Source organism: Saccostrea cucullata, unplaced genomic scaffold, assembly GCF_032062105.1.
Source record: "Saccostrea cucullata isolate Sc308-1 unplaced genomic scaffold, CSIRO_AGI_Scuc_v1 ctg995, whole genome shotgun sequence".
Taxonomy (NCBI): domain Eukaryota; kingdom Metazoa; phylum Mollusca; class Bivalvia; order Ostreida; family Ostreidae; genus Saccostrea; species Saccostrea cuccullata.
The window spans coordinates 170,204-188,070 of NW_026922768.1; the positions used below are offsets into that span (position 1 = coordinate 170,204).

A 17,867-nucleotide genomic window follows, 5' to 3' on the forward strand; every position below is an offset into this window, starting at 1 on the left:
GTTTTTTCGCGTGGTAATTAGAAAAAGATTTTATTATTTATGATTTAACCCCGAAGAACCAATTTTATACACCATGACTTCATTTAAATGAAAGTAATATTTATTATATTATATTGGGATCGAATTTTTTTGCGAGGGGATGGCCCGCGGTGCCCTAATTTTCGTACTGGACTTCTCTCTTTTTTCATGATATTTGAGGGGAGGCATTGTATCTACACAATAAAGATGTTGGTAATATTTAAAAACGTACTGAGTTCGAGACCCGCAACGACAAATTACAAATACAGGAAAAATGAGATAAATTATATATCTAAAATTAATTAAGTTATTATTAAGAAAGTACCAGGTTATATAAGGGTCCGTTTTCTCGTATACGGCAGTTATAGATTAATAACATTTAGTATAAATATTATTTAAAAAAAAGAGTTTGGGTCTCTTTTGTTCTATCTAAAGTATTTCCTTGCAATTGCTAGCTATAGAATTAATCTTTGCTTACTTTATTGTACTGATATTAAAATTATTGGAATAAATATGATTCTTTTATAAGCATTTTCCTTACATCCTTTTACCTTGGTTAAACAGGTGCTTTTTCATTATCAATTTGACGCGTTTTTCTGACGCAACTATTTTACGTTTTAGTTGACGTCATATTACGGCATCCTTGACGTAATAGTCGTAACGTTATTCGGCGTCGAAAGGGTTAAAGATTTTAGTATATGGAGCTGATTTTTTACATACCAATAACCAAAATGTAGGAATGTATTCAAACATTGGTAATACTTCTCAGTACACAATAGACTTTCTGTAATTCAAGGTGTCCGCAAACTTTTCTTACAACCCTCGTACGACCGCTATCACTGTGAAAAATGAAAAGCATAATGTAATGTATATAAAATTATCAATACTAGCCCCACCCTCACCATTTTTTGTATTCACAAAGACCGCGCCTTAGGTTCATGGAACAAACTTAGATTTAAGTCAAATTTTCAAATCACCTATAAACATTTTTAATTATCTATTTCGTAATTGTCAGCCAACGGTGACAATCAAACTGCGGGTTAATCAAAAAATGAACGGCAACTGTTTGACGACTTAAAATTATTTAATTTTTGAAGAGTATCGCTGTTTTTAACCCTTTTGACGCCAAAGCGACAAAAATGTCGTTTACTGTGTCAACACCAAACCGACAAAAATGTCGTTTTCTAATATATGTTTAACTTTTTTGTTTATTTACCATTTATCTCAATTTAAACTAAATACAGTAATATCTATATTTTACACAGTTATAGGTCTTCATTTTTAAATTGGTACTGGTGTAAATATGACGTCATATTTCTTTATATTGACGTTAAACTATGACGTTAGTTTAGGAGTAAGCTAAATAAAATTTGGCGCGCCATAGCATATTTTTTTTTATTTTAATGATTCAAAGTCCTCGGACAGTTTACACTTATTTACCCCGGTGATACCTACATGCATATACATGTAAATATTTTATCGATCGAGAGAGATAGAGATAGATCTGTGAATGTACAATTTACTTCATAGGCGTTGGAACCGGGGGGGGGGGGGGGGGGGGGCAATATATACAGTCTTTAAGTCTTCATAAAAGGTATTTTAGCATTCAAAAAAATAAGATTTGTTAAGATAAATTGAAATTATAGACTAAACACATTTAAAAACTGTAGTCCCTGATATTAACATTCACTCACTTTGACATTTTATTGAAAATGCAACTTAAATTTTTAAGAAATAAAACACAGTTAGATAAACGCAGATGCGTTATTATTTATTTTTTGAGCATAATACCGTCAATGATTTTATACTTGATAATACATGTTTGTAAACAATAGAAACAACAATAGAAAAGGCTGAAAAAATGATATATTGATATTCCACATTTATTTGCGATCTTCTGATAAAAGATTAATTAATCTTCATATGGCGACAATTTTTGAGAATGAATTAATGATAGCTGTTTAAGTACTATCACCTGTTATCGTAAGCGCTATTAACGCCATTCAAGAAATCTGGGCCTAATTTATTTTTTTAAAAATTAAAAATTTGTTTGTTTCCAGAAACCTACCGATCAGCTGAACATCCTATTACATTGGTTAAACAGGTGCTTTTTCATGATCTCTTTGACGCTTTTTTTCCTGACGCAACTATTTTACGTCTTAGTTGACGTCACAGTACGATATCCGTGACGTCTTAGTAGTAACGTTATTTGGCGTCGAAAGGGTTAAGAAATAAGGTATAATTTTTTTGAGTTTTATTGGGATGTAAAACGGGTTGGTCACCAGATCAAATCTCATAAATCCCGATTTGTGACTATTTATTACAAATAGTTACGTACTTACCTTAAGTTTGAAACTCATAACGTTATTTTTTCAAAACTCAACGGAATGTGTTTATAACGTCGATCGCTTATGACGTCACTATCAAACTACGTAGACCGATTATTACTAAACAATCAATTTACGGTCACGTGACCAACTTGTTTTACGAAGATGTAAAAACGCCTTGTTCAAATAGTGTTATATAAGGGACAACATTTGCAAATGTAAATATTAAAAATTAATGTCTGCTTCGCATCTATCGACGTACTGTCAGGCGATCATGTTTTTAAACCGAGAAAAATTGGTCGCCTGACCATTAGCTTAAATGTTACTTAGGCATAAGGAATCATTTTCTACTTTGTTGTGTATGCCAGACCATCAAGAATAGTAAGACACAAGAATTAATTTGCATACCATGTGACGCCAGTATTACATTATCCCACGTTTCAAGGTTTCAACTATCATTGATGCACTTAATCTCCGAAAAACCAGAAAATGTCACTTCTAAGAAATAAAAATTAAAATTGGTTGGCTTAACCTCTACAACATTTTATGATGAAATAAAGATTTTATGGCTTAGGCTCATGGTATTTCATGAATTAATAGAAAGTACATATGTTTGACTCTTAATTTGATAATGCTTGATATGTAAATGAGCTTAGCACATTAAAATAATAAATATTATTAAAGAAAGCAAGAAGAAAAAAAAAGATTTTTTACGTCAAAGAAAATGTATATTTTACTTAAAACTTTAATTTTTGAGACTTATACTATCAATTACAAAGTTAAAAGTGAACCTAACAGTGAAATAGAGAAAGTGTTGATGTTTCATGAATTGTTTTAACAACATTATTTTTGGAATATTCTTTCGGATCATTTTTCACTTCAATTCACTAATAATATTAAATTTGTATCAAAATAAACGATTATTATTAGAAATTTATTAAGATGATACACTGATACAAGCATTACGATTTTAAAATATTAAATTACAAGAACAAAACGTAGCTACAAAATAACAAATTAATATGTCAATATGCTTACCTTAATGCAAAGTTAAATATAATTGAAAAAAGTAAAATAAGAAATAAAATAAAAATTGACAATCAGTGGAAGCAATTACATTCAATGGTCATTTACCAAACACCAAAACTGGGTGAACATTAACCTTTGAGTTTGATTTTTTTTTAATACTTTTTTCTCAATTCTTTTTTCTTTTGAACAATATTTCGGACAAAAAAAGATAACATTTTTTGCAGTTGTTTCGTTCCATGAAGTTTTGACTTTGCTTTAAATTGCTGCCATTATGGGACAATTAGAGATCGTTGAGACAATCTAAATACATATATATATATATATATATATATACATTTGCAAAAATATGATATAGTAGATGAAAACTTGAAAATATTTATAGCTCGATGAACAAGGAAGTTATAAACTTACATGAATAACATGAATTATATTGTTATATTCATTTTGTTGCGTATATTCTATATATGGGTTTTGAAATCTAAGAATAAAGCAGAAAACACGGACTTCGGTAATTCCAGGGGTTTTATCTAAATGCCTTGAGGAGTAAGCATACCGTGTTGACAGGACACACTTTTCGTGTGCTCTCTGTATATATTGAATTTCATCAAGAAATATTGTATATTTATTTATGTCCAAGGAATGATCTTTAAAAAAGGCTGTATGAAAGAACAAGGTACAGTTTGAATACGAATTATGCCCTGTATTTTTTACAAAATATGAAAGTGATGTAAGAAATAAAAATTCGTTCTGACTTATCCATAGGGATTCCATGCAGTAAGTATACACAAATCGTTTGTTCCATTTGTACTCTTAAATAATAGTGGTGATGTCATTAACTTGTGAATTTTCCCGTACTTTCTTAAAAAGTTGCATAAGACATCAACTTTCAGTGGAATTTTAATTCAGAAAACATGCCCTGCCAACCTTGCCCACGAAGATTTTGAGATATGTGATTTTTCAAAGCAGTTTACATATTATATAAAAAAATTAAGTGGACAACGGTGACAGACACAATTTTCTAAAAAGAAAATAAGCACAGAAATGAGTCGTACTGAGGCTTTTCTGTATTTAACTTAGAAATGTACCAAATTAATGACATCATATTTCCAGAATGGTCCTCCTTCATGTAATATTCTTTAATGATTTATCATATTCATCTAGTCAACTTTTGTTATTGCCAGAGATTTAGGGCACAATAAAGCCCAAACTGTACCTTTTTTAAGTTTTCATATCGATCCACATAAACAAAAAATTCACATGGATATTTATGTAGCCAGTGTTTCTTTCTTTGGCTTCGTTGTGGCTTCTCCTATAGCTTCTCCTATAGCTTTTAAGCATTTTCTCACTTGTCCATACTCAAGTCCAAGTTGTTCTAATTTCTCTTCATTAAGTTCCAGAAATGTTTGTAGACAATCAATTTTACTTTTACGCAAGTTTTCTTCACAGTCCTTCAGATTATGTCTTTTTAAAAAGTATACAAAGGTATCTTTGTCATAGCCTGAAATAAATTCATAAACAACTGTATAGAATAAATTGATTCTTACATATTCCATTATTGTACATCTGACTAAATCGTAGCATAAATGTCAATTTAACTTACAAAAAATAACTATATTTCCATAATTTATTACATATATTAACATGAACATGAATCTATTTACCTCGTTTAACTGTAACAGTACTGTCAGAACTTTTTGTACTCGTAGTAGTTAAACGCCTTGCTCTCTCTGCTAAAGGTTCCTGGAAAGTATATAAAAACATTAATGAAGTGCATTTATCCTTATTATAACTACATTTTGATGTTGGAAATAAATAAGAGGGCCCTTGTACAGAAAAACTCACCCTTTCCGTATTTTCATAAGAATCTGAAACAAAATAATTTTCACATTGACAAGTTAAGTTCAGTTATCAGATAAAATGTTTGTTTAATTTTTTATCTAAATTCATCTGTACAATTTATCTTAATGAACTAATCAAGTGAAATGATTTATTCATTAAAATTGTTAATGATCCGTTCGACAATTACTTTTATTCTAATTACTGTATATATATCAAGGATTTTTTTTAGTCGAAGGAATCAATCATTGTGTATGAATTATTTTTAAAAATTCAGCCCCCCGTTTCCTTTCAAGCATGGTACCTTTATTAAGTTTTTCTAAACGGCTTGGGTCCTCAGGGCTTCTTAACTGCAGAGAAAAATATGAAGCCGGACATAATATTAATAAATGTACAAATAATTTAAAAGCAAAGCTTAATAAGTTAACATATGATAGAAATAAGAAGATTTTTACAGAAATAAAAATAAAGCTTGCAGGGATCAACAATATACAATTTTGGCATGCTTATAGAGTAATAGCAGATTTATGGTTTCCTGAGAGACGAAAGTATGTCGATTTGTGAAAATTCTTGCTTAAAAAAAGAAAAATAATGAGCAGAACTTTCTTTAAGCAAGATAATAAAGACTCGAGCGCGTCAGTAAGTGTTAAATTGTTCATCATGGTCACGCATTTATTCTACAATTCGTTTGAAAAAAAAAAACCCTGAACAAGGAAGAATTTTATGCAGATGGTCCAAGGGTCATACGCAGGTAGGTTAAGGTTACAAACAAATATTCTTCTTGCCTATATGATATGACGTCAAAGTAAGCTATACGACGTGAGGTTTAGAGATATCAATTTCTTAAAATTAATACCGAAGATTGATGTGAGGTCGTAAAATCGAATCAAAATATGAAGAGGCATAATATAAACGGAATTTTGTCGTTTTTGGGCCTTTATAGTTATCACAGGGGTTAAATACCAAACCCTTGACGTCATAACTGTTTATCATGCAGTAGCAGAGTAAAAATTAATGAAAAGTAGTGAGAATACATTCAAACAAACACAAGAAATCAAAGTTTAAAAGCATTTAAAATGAATATCAACACTACGCAACATACCTTGAAACTTCATTTTTGTTTCTATCCAAAGATCTAATGCTATTGTTTTTGGAAAGTGCTGCTAGAATCATTTGGTTTACAGGAATTGATGCATTTTTTTTTCGATATTATGAACAAAATGTAAAAATTTCGGGAGGTTTTCGTCCGAAAGTGTTAAATAATTATTTCTGTGATAGGTCAGTAGGATTCTAGCAGCACTTTTCATGGTACATAGATTTTTTTACATAACTATTATTACAATTGAAACTAATTATCCCTGGGGTAGTGTTGAACTTTTAACTTTTTCATTAGGGCATATTTTCTAATAATAGACGTCACGTGGTGACGTCGTGGTGAAGTGCTTCCTGTAGTATAAGTCCCATTGAAGTCTACAGAATGCATAATTATAGCAAAAGTTTTATCCTTAACTTTTCTGATTTATTAGTGTTACATAATATAAACAAGTGTTAATTCGCCGAATTCTGAAGCATGTGCTGCTTTAACATACCCGCGTATCCCGCAACAGATCTGCTGACGAGTTTTTTTTCGGAAAAAGGATTTACATTAGGCAAGCTCCAAAGTACAGGAAAATGCTTTTGAAAGTATATAATAAACGGTGAATGATCACAAAACAAAACATGAACTTTAACGGTGATCATATTATCTGTGAATCGCAAAATTAATCATTGATGAAGTTTCGCGACTTCTTAAACGTTATGAAACTCTCAAATTCCAGTACATATGTGAACTTTGGAATGAATCCAGAAAATGAAGGACCTTATAACTGGTTTTTCATTTAACCACGCGTGTCTTTTTTACCAGAAACTGAAGAAAGATTTCATAATCTAACATCGAATAAACGTTGAATCACTTTCATTTTCTGATTTTTATATATTTTGACTTTAATTCTTTGGACTAAATAGAACTGAAAAATCTTCAATCTTACAACTTGACCATAATTCACCTAATATCCATGGGTGATAACTAGTCGACGCATAATCGATTTCATTCAAAATATGTTGGTTCTGCGGGACGAAACGTTGATAAAAGTAGCATGGCTCATGAGTGTTTTAAATTACACTTTTCTTAAAACATTTTCATTTTTCTTTGATAGATTACCTTCCTTTTTCGTCGTTTTCTTGACTCTGTAAAGATAGATGATCCAAAATGTTAGATATATTACAAATGTCTTTACATCTTATATTTTCATCCTCCAATTATTTTCCCTTTAATTTTATTTCGTTAGAAAACCATTGCCTTTTATCAGTTAATGAACAACACTAGGCATATCATCCTTTTTAATTGAATCATTCCCCTTAAAGAACAACCACATAGATTTACACTTTTTAGCGTATCCCCTACAGGATTTGTTAAGCTTTTAAAAAGCGCATGTAAGACACACAAATATACAAAAACATCCTCATACAAATACTTACAACCTCCCTCACACTTACAAAAAATACACCCAAACTCATTCACACATTGAAATTCAGATTGACTTGTCAAGAAAAAGAAGAAAGAGAAAGCATGATCTATAATTATGCATTAGTCTGATGCAGTAAACATAAACATGCTGTGGTGAATTATTAAAAAGCAAAATTTACGTCATGTGCTATTTATGAACATTTTGTTGTTCTTTCATTAAGTGTTCAATATAAAATGCGTTTACCAGCGTTCAAAATATATTTACCATATTCGTTCGTAATAATCTGTACAGCATCATCAATTTCTTCTCCATTCAAATTTTTAACATTTGCTGCAATTGTCATTTTATATTATAATATATACAACACATATCCAATAACAAAATAAATGTTGAAGTAAAAGTATAACGTTCAAATTGCTTTTTTTTTTACCTTTTTTATTTGAGGATAATCCATTGTCTTCTGATGTTTCTTTCTGATTACAAACCTGATTACAAGCCTGTATACAACCCTCATTACAAGTTATACCTGTTTGTTGATATAAGGTTACATAAACGATTAGAAATAAGATACAAATGAACAATAAAATTCAAATTCATCTGCTGTTCTTAGAAAAAAATAATCTTGGGCCTTTTTTGTTTCCGAAAAATTTGACTTGATATTCGGACCCCACTTTTGCCTAGTAATCAGTTTTCATTTTGTATCGAGAGAAAAAATTAATCATGACTTGAAAATTTTCAATTTTAATAGAATGACTATAGTTGCTTCGGACCATAATATCACAAATCGTGGACCTACTATCTATAAGAAATATTTCCTAGATGTTCCGATAAATATTGTATCCAATTCAGGGTAACAAATCGACCCTTGTAATTTCTAAATAATCGCGAATAAAATTTTTTTTAAAGATACTTTCTTTAAAACATTGTAAGAATTCTACAACAACACAGGTACTTTTACAGAATTTTTCTTACATGGCTCTATATTACATGTACCAAGTATATCTACCATCTACTAGTGTGGGCTTTACCTTGCCCAGGGGTCGACAATTTGACCCAATTCGATTCATTATACCCGTAATTAGGATGTTTGTTGGTCAATCACATGAATTCAAGTCATGTTGTTCCTTTAAAGAAAATGTTGTTTATTCGATTTTACTGTATGTCAGGAAGCTGAAACTAGTTTAATAAAATTTAAGAGGAGTGTTATATATTCTTAAATCATATATGCTTAAATCAACATTTACCAGATTGTTTTTATTCAAATGCTATAATCAACTAGTGTAATTGAAACCTTCAAACTGGAATTCATATCTTACTTTCCAAAAGTTAATGAATTATTGTCCCTGTACATTATGTGGCTATATCAACTTTAGCGCAATCATCAAGTGTTGAGTTGTTTGCGAAATCATAAATTAATGCTACAAAAATCTGCATTGTGCATTATATATTTTTTACGATTTCTTAGCGGTATGTATGTTTTTGCTAAGTTGTTTGCCCTAAAGCCGCTTAAGTCTAAAGAATGCTTTTTAAGTATATATACAGTTTTCCTTTTAGTGTGAATTACTGGTATTCAAAGTAAAACAGCATTCCTTAGAAAATCCCCAATCTTTCATCTGAAATATTCTATTTTTTCTTCGATTTCTTCCGATAGAAACATGCATATCACAAGTTTTAGACTTTCATTTAAAATTGAAATAATGATAAGGAATTGTAAAAGTATAAAATATTACAAAGATTTAAGAAATTCAAATGTCAACAATAATTAAAACCTTATAGGATAAAATAAATATTAAAATTATGTCTATAGCAATTTACATTCTAGTATCAGAATTTCAGCAACTGACAGCGTAGCAAAGATAAAAAAAATATTGAATAAATGATCCTTTTTAGTCATCAACAAAAATTTCATCCTTATACATAATTATTTGAGTTGATTCGAGAAAAACTTTGATACTTTGAAAAAAACTTTGGTATAAACTATAACACTTTGAAAAACTTTATCGAAAACTTTGACACTTTGATAAACTTTGGCGAAAACTTTAATACTTTGAAAAACTTTGGCGAAAACGTTGATACTTTTAAAAAAATGTGGCAAAAACTTAAAAAAAACTTTATCGAAAACTTTGACACTTTAAAAAACTGCATTGAAAACTTTGACACTTTGAAAAACTTTATCGAAAACTTTGACACTTTGATTTACTATAGTAAACTATATCAGTTATCTGCGACTTATACGTCTACTGTATACATCTACTTCTATATAACAAAGATTGTTACTCATCAAGAAGTCAAATTTCATAAATTACCTCTGAAACACCTTGGAAATTTTTTTTGGAGACAAAGGAGAGAAGGTAAAACCACAAGGAGAAGTAGAAGGAGTACTCCAGAAAAAACTGCAAACGCAATAAATTCTCTGAAAGAAATACAATATAGTAGAAATTGCATTTGAGTAGGAAATTATCTTTAGTTATATATCCTGAAAGATTATATTATTACATGTATTTTATCTTTATGTAGACTACCGGTATATTAAACTTAATGTATGAGACTCACTCCTTCCAGTTGCTACATGTACATGTATTTGAACTCTTTTTCTTTATGGACGTGCTACAATCAGCGTCTATTAAGTATATGAATATGATTAAAAATTAAATTCATGAATTACAAATCATGTAAGACATTGCAAAGTAAAAAATCGACTTGATTCTCTTTAAATTTAAAGTAAAATATCAAATTGGATAGTTTGCTTTATTAGGAAAGCTCCTGCAGTTTTTTTTTGTATCACATATTCTAGTTAACATTCACGCAATATGCAGGCGACAATGGTATAATGTTGTATTAATGGGAGACGTTGATGATAAAAATTGGCCCATAAAAAGTTTTAATGGTATTTTGCTATCAATGTCTTTTTGTTGTCCAATACAAAATATTAAACAGCTTCACTACACGTTGAAAGCAACGAAAAAATAAACACAACAAAATCCCTATCTGTCAGTCTCATTCTTGCTTCTGATCTTTAAGAACATTTTTTTTTTGGATATTAAAACAATTGAAAATTGTTCACAGAAAATTTATTTTTAATACTTAAAATTTGAAATAGGTATTTGGCCTACTTCCAAATGAACAATTTTGTTTTGAATCTTTGCTAATTTAGACATTGAAGATGTCCAAAATTTGTGATATAATGATGTGAATTTCTTGACAGAGAAAAAAGACAAGATTGTTATCTTTGTCAGGAATTTCCTTTAGATATATAACTAATCATATACTATAATAAATCTAGACATTTTCATCAATTCAGCATGAAAAATAAAAGTGTTTACTTTAAAACAGAATGAAAACGATGTATTAATTAGCTTGAGTTTAACAGATTAAGCATTACAGCAGTGGTTCTCTATGAAAAAGAAACCTGGGACACACGTGCCAGTGAGCCTTCAAATCAACCCAGCATTCCATTTCGCTTCATCTATCTAGTTTTCAAATTATTAGGAAGTGGATACGAAATAAAGTCTATTAAGGTGCAATGTCTTTTTTGAGGGAGGGGGATAGAACTCCTGAGGATATCTAGACCTGTCATATTGCAAGTGCGGGAGTGAATCACATATTTCGGTTTGAATTATCGCGATCGCTTAATGGCTATTCTATTAAATATTTCTTTTCCGAACTCCAAAAATTAGTTATATAAAGCATATAAATCGATTCAAAATTCCCAGATCAATCCATGCATCTGATAAATTTATGCATGTTTTGACAACTTAATTTTATCCGTCCGCAAGTAAGTTATGGCAACGTATAGAGATTTCAATGCAATTGACTAATAAAAACACATAAGGAATAAACTTATTGCACAGAAAAAGTTGAAACTTGTTTTCTTATGCAAACTTGGTACCCACAATATGCCTAGACAGTGAACATTATGAAGTCATATTATGAGGTCATAGACCTGTACTACACAAGTTTATAAGGAACATCCCCAAAATAGCTTCTGCAGAAGGGCATTCTCAACTTTGTTCAGAAACAAGGTATTAGACGCAGAATATGACAAGGATTTATGATATTGCTGCATAAATGTCGACAGCGCAATTATTTATCTATTGTTCAAAAGTTTTAAGTTGAAACAGGGTAAAAATTCACGGTCCGGTGTAAGTATCCTAAAAAAAAAATAACAATTGAGAAAGCGCCTAGGAATTGTGCAGCAATTTTATTCATTTTTAAAGCATTCTTTATAGTCTTTTACTTTATTTTTTTCAATTTTTTTGATCGTATGCCCTTGCGCCGTTGTCATTATGTTCATGTATTTATTACCTTGAATGAGAAAGATCAATGACGTCATAATATGACGTCATAATGTACATTTGCTTTACAATGCTGTGTGTACTTAATATGTATAAGAAAAGCTCGAACCTTCTTTGTGTAAAAAAATACACAAATTATGCATTTTCTTTAGTTCATTTGCATTGAAAAGTTACTACTTAGCCCTAACTTAGTTGCTTTGATCATTATAATTTATTTAAACAGAATATGGAAAAATCGGAATCAAGGGAGCAGATTTGAGCCGATTTAGTTTGGAAGTAACTTAAACGTACGAGTATTTAAAACATACATATTGCCATTTACGCAAAAATATCATATGATATGTTTTTATTAATTGATGTTTATTCAAACCATACAACACATTCATTTACAAATCTTGATATTTGGTTTATTTACTGTCATAGTTTCTAAGGCGAGCAACTGATAAGCACGTAAATTTATTTTACCTTAATTTTGCGTTAAAGGGTTTATTTTTTGACACTAAATAAATCCCCTCTGATAAGGTAGAGGTTGAACGAAAAAAAAACTAATTTCACAGTTGACTGTATTTTAAAATAGTTTTGCACCATTTCGAAGGTTTTTAAAATAGCAGCTCATTCCGGAAAATATTTGATTAAAAAGCATTGAATAAGGCTAAAGTATATTTGATAAAAGACACATTGTATCAAAGTGCAATTATGATTAACAAGAGTGTTGTTTAAATATGCTCGAAGAGGTGTTTTCCTTGGCGAAAATGCTGAAGATTTTATAGTCATGTTTGAAGCACTCAAACCTATGCTACAATGTTTTATAAATGTCTCGCTGGAAACATAATAAAAGTATACCGAGTTATCGATTTCAAAATGGAGAAAACATATGAAAAAGAGGAAGGTTTTGAAAGAAGTCGGTTCACTTTATGCATAGAATGGCACTGTAGATATTCCAATTAATTGATCAACACTTGATTTTCTATTTGAAGCATTAAAATAAAAGAAAGACTTGGTGCTTACATATCCTTTGAAAAATTTTTTCCTCAAAGTCTAGGTCTTGGAGAACTGGCTTTATGAAATTGCAATGTTCTTGAATTTTTAGGTAAACAGGTATAATTGAGTACATTAAGTGAAGAACAAATAATATGAGCGCACTCTCTGATCTAAAAAATAAAATATGTCCATCAATCCTCAGAAACAGTTCTATCATTAACCAGTCAATATTTTAGATCAGAGGTTGCGCTCTATATCAAATATCAAAAAAATAACTTAAAAAATTGGCCGTTTTTGTATACTTTTTCGGAATATTTGGAAATTGACACATTTTGTGACGTCATAATGCATTGACTAGCCAGAAAATGACGTCATTTTTTATAGGATCGAAGTCACAAAAGATATAAGTGATATTATAATGCATTCTTAACTAAAACTTTGCATTTTCAGTTTTTCAGAAATTCACATGGCCAAATAAAGCAAAAGTGAACCTTGTACTTTTTTTTATCAGAACATGCATTAAATGGACATACATGTAACACAAAGTCTATCAGACATTTAACAGATTCCTTACAAATGCACGAAACAGTATATTATGCTCTCTGACAAGTGTGCCTTCGGTTTAAGATGCAACATGTTGTTTTCAAAATATCATAATTGAAAGCTTTGTAGGTCAGTCAAAAATATACTACTGTATTTGTACATTGCAATGTGTCTGCGCTGCTAAATCGCTTTGGGCAACCATCTTTAACACAGCTGGCATTCTGAATTTCTTGAATAACCCTTCCATAGATGTTAAATTCGAGGCAGCGTCCTTCAAAAATGCAGAGGTAATATTTATTTACATAAGTTTGTTTTTTATATGTATAAATCTGGAATTCCCTGTCTATTTGTTAAAAAATAAAATACGTTGTATATTTCGGATCACAACTTCCTGTAATTTTTCCTTTCATTTTTGATATCCAGTGTATGAAATAAGTCGTCTTCCATTTCTCTTGAACTTGTAAAGGGGCGACATTTTTTATACATTTCATAGAAAGACAAAATCTCATTCTCTCTCTCTTTCTCTCTCTCTCAATCGAATGAATAATGAAACTTCACCTTGAGAATAGATTGCAGGAGCACAAACTTCGTATATTTCATTAGCCGAAAAATTAATGACGCAGTGATAAGTAAAATTTTGAGGCCGAACACATTTTTGAACTTCCGCTAGACTTTGGCAATCTTTGCTTTCTTTTGCTGCTAATAATTCTTTTTCTGTTGTAGGACATTTAGAGACTTTTTGTAGAGTTGGAAGAGAAACACTGCAGGCTGTCATGTTTATTTCGTTGGTCTTAAAAGAGAGAAAAAAACAAAAAACATATACATATATTAAAACAAAACATAGCAAAAGCTATATTTTCTATAAAACGTAAAGGTTCATATTCATACATACGAGTATAATTATATGCATGTACAAATACCATAATTTTGTTTTTGTTTTTATTTTGTTTACCTTAGCAAAGATGATGAATAACGAAACTGCATATTTTACCAGACAATTCAGATTTTTCCCCATTTCGAAGTTCTAGAAAAGACAAGAATAAGATATGAAGATATGAAGGTTTGGTGTTTATTGTGCCCTTAAAATTAGATTTCTTAAAGCATTAAATTGGCTTAAATACCAGTGTAGGCTTGGTATTTAAAGGTGATAAATCATGATTGAATGTGAGATTCTGGTATGATGACCTGATAAGTTTGATATATTTTTTATCGTATCTTTTTCGTACCTACTGCGACACGGGACCTCGCTTTATACAGTCTCATCCGAAGGACAGATCTCCACTTTCCACAGTGGGATTAGAACCTGCGATGTAAGATTGACTCCTTACTTCGCGACTCTAGATTAGACGCTCTTACCACTGCGCCATGCGGGCTACTTGAAATTATAAAAACAACATTATAAATTTATTATTTTAAAATTCAAAAAAGAGAAACCCATGGAACACAAAGCTCTACTGATCAATCTTGGCCCTCCTACGCAGATAAGATAAGGCTTCCAAGAGAATATTGTAGTGTACTCTGTGCATGCACTTCTTTGAACTACAAATGTATGACGTCATAATTGAAAATGACGTCAAATCAATGCATACTGAAGTTGTTATGAGAGGGATAGTGCCATAAACCTTACATCTTATTTTTATCTGCACATTAAGATGCAGAAATCTTGTTTAATTTAAACAAGTTTTGATCATATTTTTAAAAATATAATATATCCGAATAATTTAAATACCTTTGTTTTATTACTTTTTTGTAAAATTCAACGTGTTCAAAATATTTTGGAAAATAAACCTTTAACATTTATCCTTTAGTATCATACTCGTGGATAGAGGCAGAATTCATAATATGCGTATAAACGAGCCTGGCGCAGGTCTCTTATGAGGATTAATTTGAGATGTTTTGTGAAAATCTGTGAGAGGAGTTATCCCTCTAACTGAATCGTGCTTCGGAAGAATGTATAATGGGTTTGTTTGAAAACAAATGAAGATCATAAGCGGAAAAATACCCTGAGAATTGTCGGTAAGTTGAAGTTAATGTAGAATATTTTGTACCAGAGTAATTGTATAACTTTTACCTATCATATTTCTGGTTCTCAATGATTCAGCATTTTTTTTAACATAAATATTACCGTCACGTGATCGATGAGGTCATGTATGGGTTATCGAAACAAATATGTTAACTTGATATATAGCCAAGAGAACTCTCTGTAAGAGTTGGCGAAATTTAGAAACATAACTTAAGAATAAAACTCAAAATCGACCTTGCAGTGCTCTGTTACATTGTAAACGCATTTTAATCTATGGGAAGCCTTAACAAGAATGACATCGTTCAAGAAATTTTCGAACAACCTTCGTTGTACAACTAAACTCTGTAATTGGTGACCTAATCCAATGCTTTAGGCGTGTATCCTTTACAATACAATAATTATCCAAGAATACAAAAGAACATTCATATTTACCTCTCTGTATTTCTTGTGAGAGCAGAAAGAACAAGGCATTAACAGAAAACCTCACTTGAAGTGTCATCCCAGATGAACTCTAAAAATAAAACTCATTTCAAACATCAATAGAAATATAATTTTTTTGAATAAAAAAGGGAAAAGCACAATTTATGTTAAAATAAAGATTGAGGCTAATTTCTGCAGATAGAGTCAATGAAAAGAATTAACACACACACACAAACAAATACAGTCTCTCACTTCCTCGATCCTCACAATCCAGACACACGCATACACACAAAGAAAGAAAAGAAGAAATAAACAAGGCACATGTTGTCTGGTCTTATCTTATTGTATTGATCTTAAAGGTTGGGGTGGGACAATTCAGGGTTCCATCAAATCGTTTTTTTCCGATTCCGTTTGAGTTTAGCATCGAACTTCCATTTATATTTCTTATCATGAAAATAAAGATTAATTATACAGTCATGTATCTGCCTTTTCAACTCCTTTTATTATTGCCAACAAACTTTTATAAAAAAGAAAGGAAAAGCGAAAAAAAAACTAAATCTCTGAATGCAAATTCACACAATCAATATCAAAGTATTAACATTGTGAAAATAAATACTTTCGATTTCTTAATTCCTTTGCGGCCATTTTAGTTTATACCCGTTTGTAAATTTTGAACAGAGTCATTGAATTATGGTTCGGTTCACCGCGTCGAAGAGAATGAACCCCGATGTGTCGAAGGTATTCGGTGCACTGCAAAAACAATAATTTTAGGTAATGATAAGGTTATTTAACATTTATGTTCCCTTAAAAAAAGCATGGGTCGTCATCTGATATATGTAATGATACAACCGTTCGCAATACAGGTTGTGTACAATAATGTTAGTTAAAAAAAATAAATTACAAACCTCTACAACCTCAGAAATGTCATAATCAGCACATAAAGCATATTCATAGCCACTGAAAACCTGGTTTTTAAATTTTTTTTAAAGGAAATGATATTTTTGGAGGGTAAGATCAATTTCCTGGTCGAAACACCTCATGCATGTATTAAGCTCGAGTTACCTGAAAAAATACACCATAAAAGACTATCGATCCCGATGACATATATAAAGACAAAAATGCAGTGTCAATGCCGGAGATTGGTTGCAAAATTAATTTTAAGTTAAATGAAAGGGTCAAAGGAAGAAAAAAATTCATTTTAAAAGAAATCTGTAAAACAGTTCATTCCATCTTTACTAAGGCTAAAAATTACAATTGATCAGAAAATTAAACAAGCCTTATACATATCCTTATAATATCGCCAAGTTGTAATTAAATCAATTTATTAGGTTTAAATATATAGCAAGATTACGAGAATTGACATCGCCAAACACAATTATACATTTATTGTAATCTTAACATACTTTCCAAAACTACAGAATAATATATATAACTAACAAAAAGAGTATGCATAAAGGGTTGAAATCAATATTCCACATGTTTCCAGGTTTTGTGCTTTTCATGACCTAAATTAAGGTTATACTGGGGGTATTTTTGTGCAATTCATTTTAACAATTGTCAAAATATCTTTATGTTCATAAAATTAATGTTGTTACATGTACTTGAGCTTAAAAGTGCATACATACATCTTTGAAGTTAATGGGTTTTTTTTTTTCAAATTTACTGTATGATATCACGACTTATATGTTTCAATGGCATTTCAGATGAAAATATATTAAAAATCCTATTTCGTCTTAAAGAGTGGGTGGACTTAACGCCCTATTTTGGATCTTTTTGAGACTACTCTAACAAGTTGAAAATAAAGTGAATCCAAAATATATTACAACCACTAGAAAGAGCGACGTATACATGGTTATTTTAGCTAGAAGATATGTACAAAAGCAATGCC

The 17,867-nt window shown here is 30.5% G+C and overlaps 2 protein-coding genes across 2 annotated transcripts; both read right to left on the reverse strand.

Moving 5' to 3' along the window:
- Positions 1-3,811: 3,811 nt before the first annotated feature.
- Positions 3,812-8,088, reverse strand: LOC134262404 (uncharacterized). The gene is made up of 6 exons (XM_062744786.1): positions 7,982-8,088; positions 7,411-7,436; positions 5,515-5,560; positions 5,217-5,239; positions 5,036-5,114; positions 3,812-4,872 (listed from the first exon to the last, which is right to left on the reverse strand). The coding sequence occupies exons 1-6, from the start codon at positions 8,058-8,060 to the stop codon at positions 4,640-4,642; spliced, it is 486 nt and encodes a 161-aa protein (XP_062600770.1). The 5' UTR covers positions 8,061-8,088; the 3' UTR covers positions 3,812-4,639.
- A 1,924-nt stretch (positions 8,089-10,012) lies between these two features.
- LOC134262398 (uncharacterized) lies at positions 10,013-16,076 on the reverse strand. Its single transcript, XM_062744777.1, has 6 exons — positions 15,992-16,076; positions 14,489-14,560; positions 14,095-14,326; positions 13,697-13,807; positions 10,271-10,337; positions 10,013-10,130 (listed from the first exon to the last, which is right to left on the reverse strand). Exons 1-6 carry the CDS (start codon positions 16,028-16,030, stop codon positions 10,013-10,015), a joined length of 639 nt encoding a protein of 212 aa, XP_062600761.1. The 5' UTR covers positions 16,031-16,076.
- Positions 16,077-17,867: the final 1,791 nt, after the last annotated feature.

Bases quoted from the DNA above. Each gene is read 5' to 3' on its own strand.
- LOC134262404 (XM_062744786.1), bottom strand. From the start codon at position 8,060: ATGACAATTGCAGCAAATGTTAAAAATTTGAATGGAGAAGAAATTGAT. The intron at 7,437-7,981 runs GTAAATATATTT...CTATCTTTACAG, and splicing joins GATTATTACGAACGAATATG to AGTCAAGAAAACGACGAAAA. The intron at 5,240-5,514 runs GTACCATGCTTG...ATTTTGTTTCAG, and splicing joins TTTAGAAAAACTTAATAAAG to ATTCTTATGAAAATACGGAA.
- LOC134262398 (XM_062744777.1), bottom strand. From the start codon at position 16,030: ATGCCTTGTTCTTTCTGCTCTCACAAGAAATACAGAGAG. The intron at 14,561-15,991 runs GTAAATATGAAT...TGTCTTTTCTAG, and splicing joins CTCACAAGAAATACAGAGAG to AACTTCGAAATGGGGAAAAA. The intron at 14,327-14,488 runs GTAAACAAAATA...CTCTCTTTTAAG, and splicing joins TATTCATCATCTTTGCTAAG to ACCAACGAAATAAACATGAC.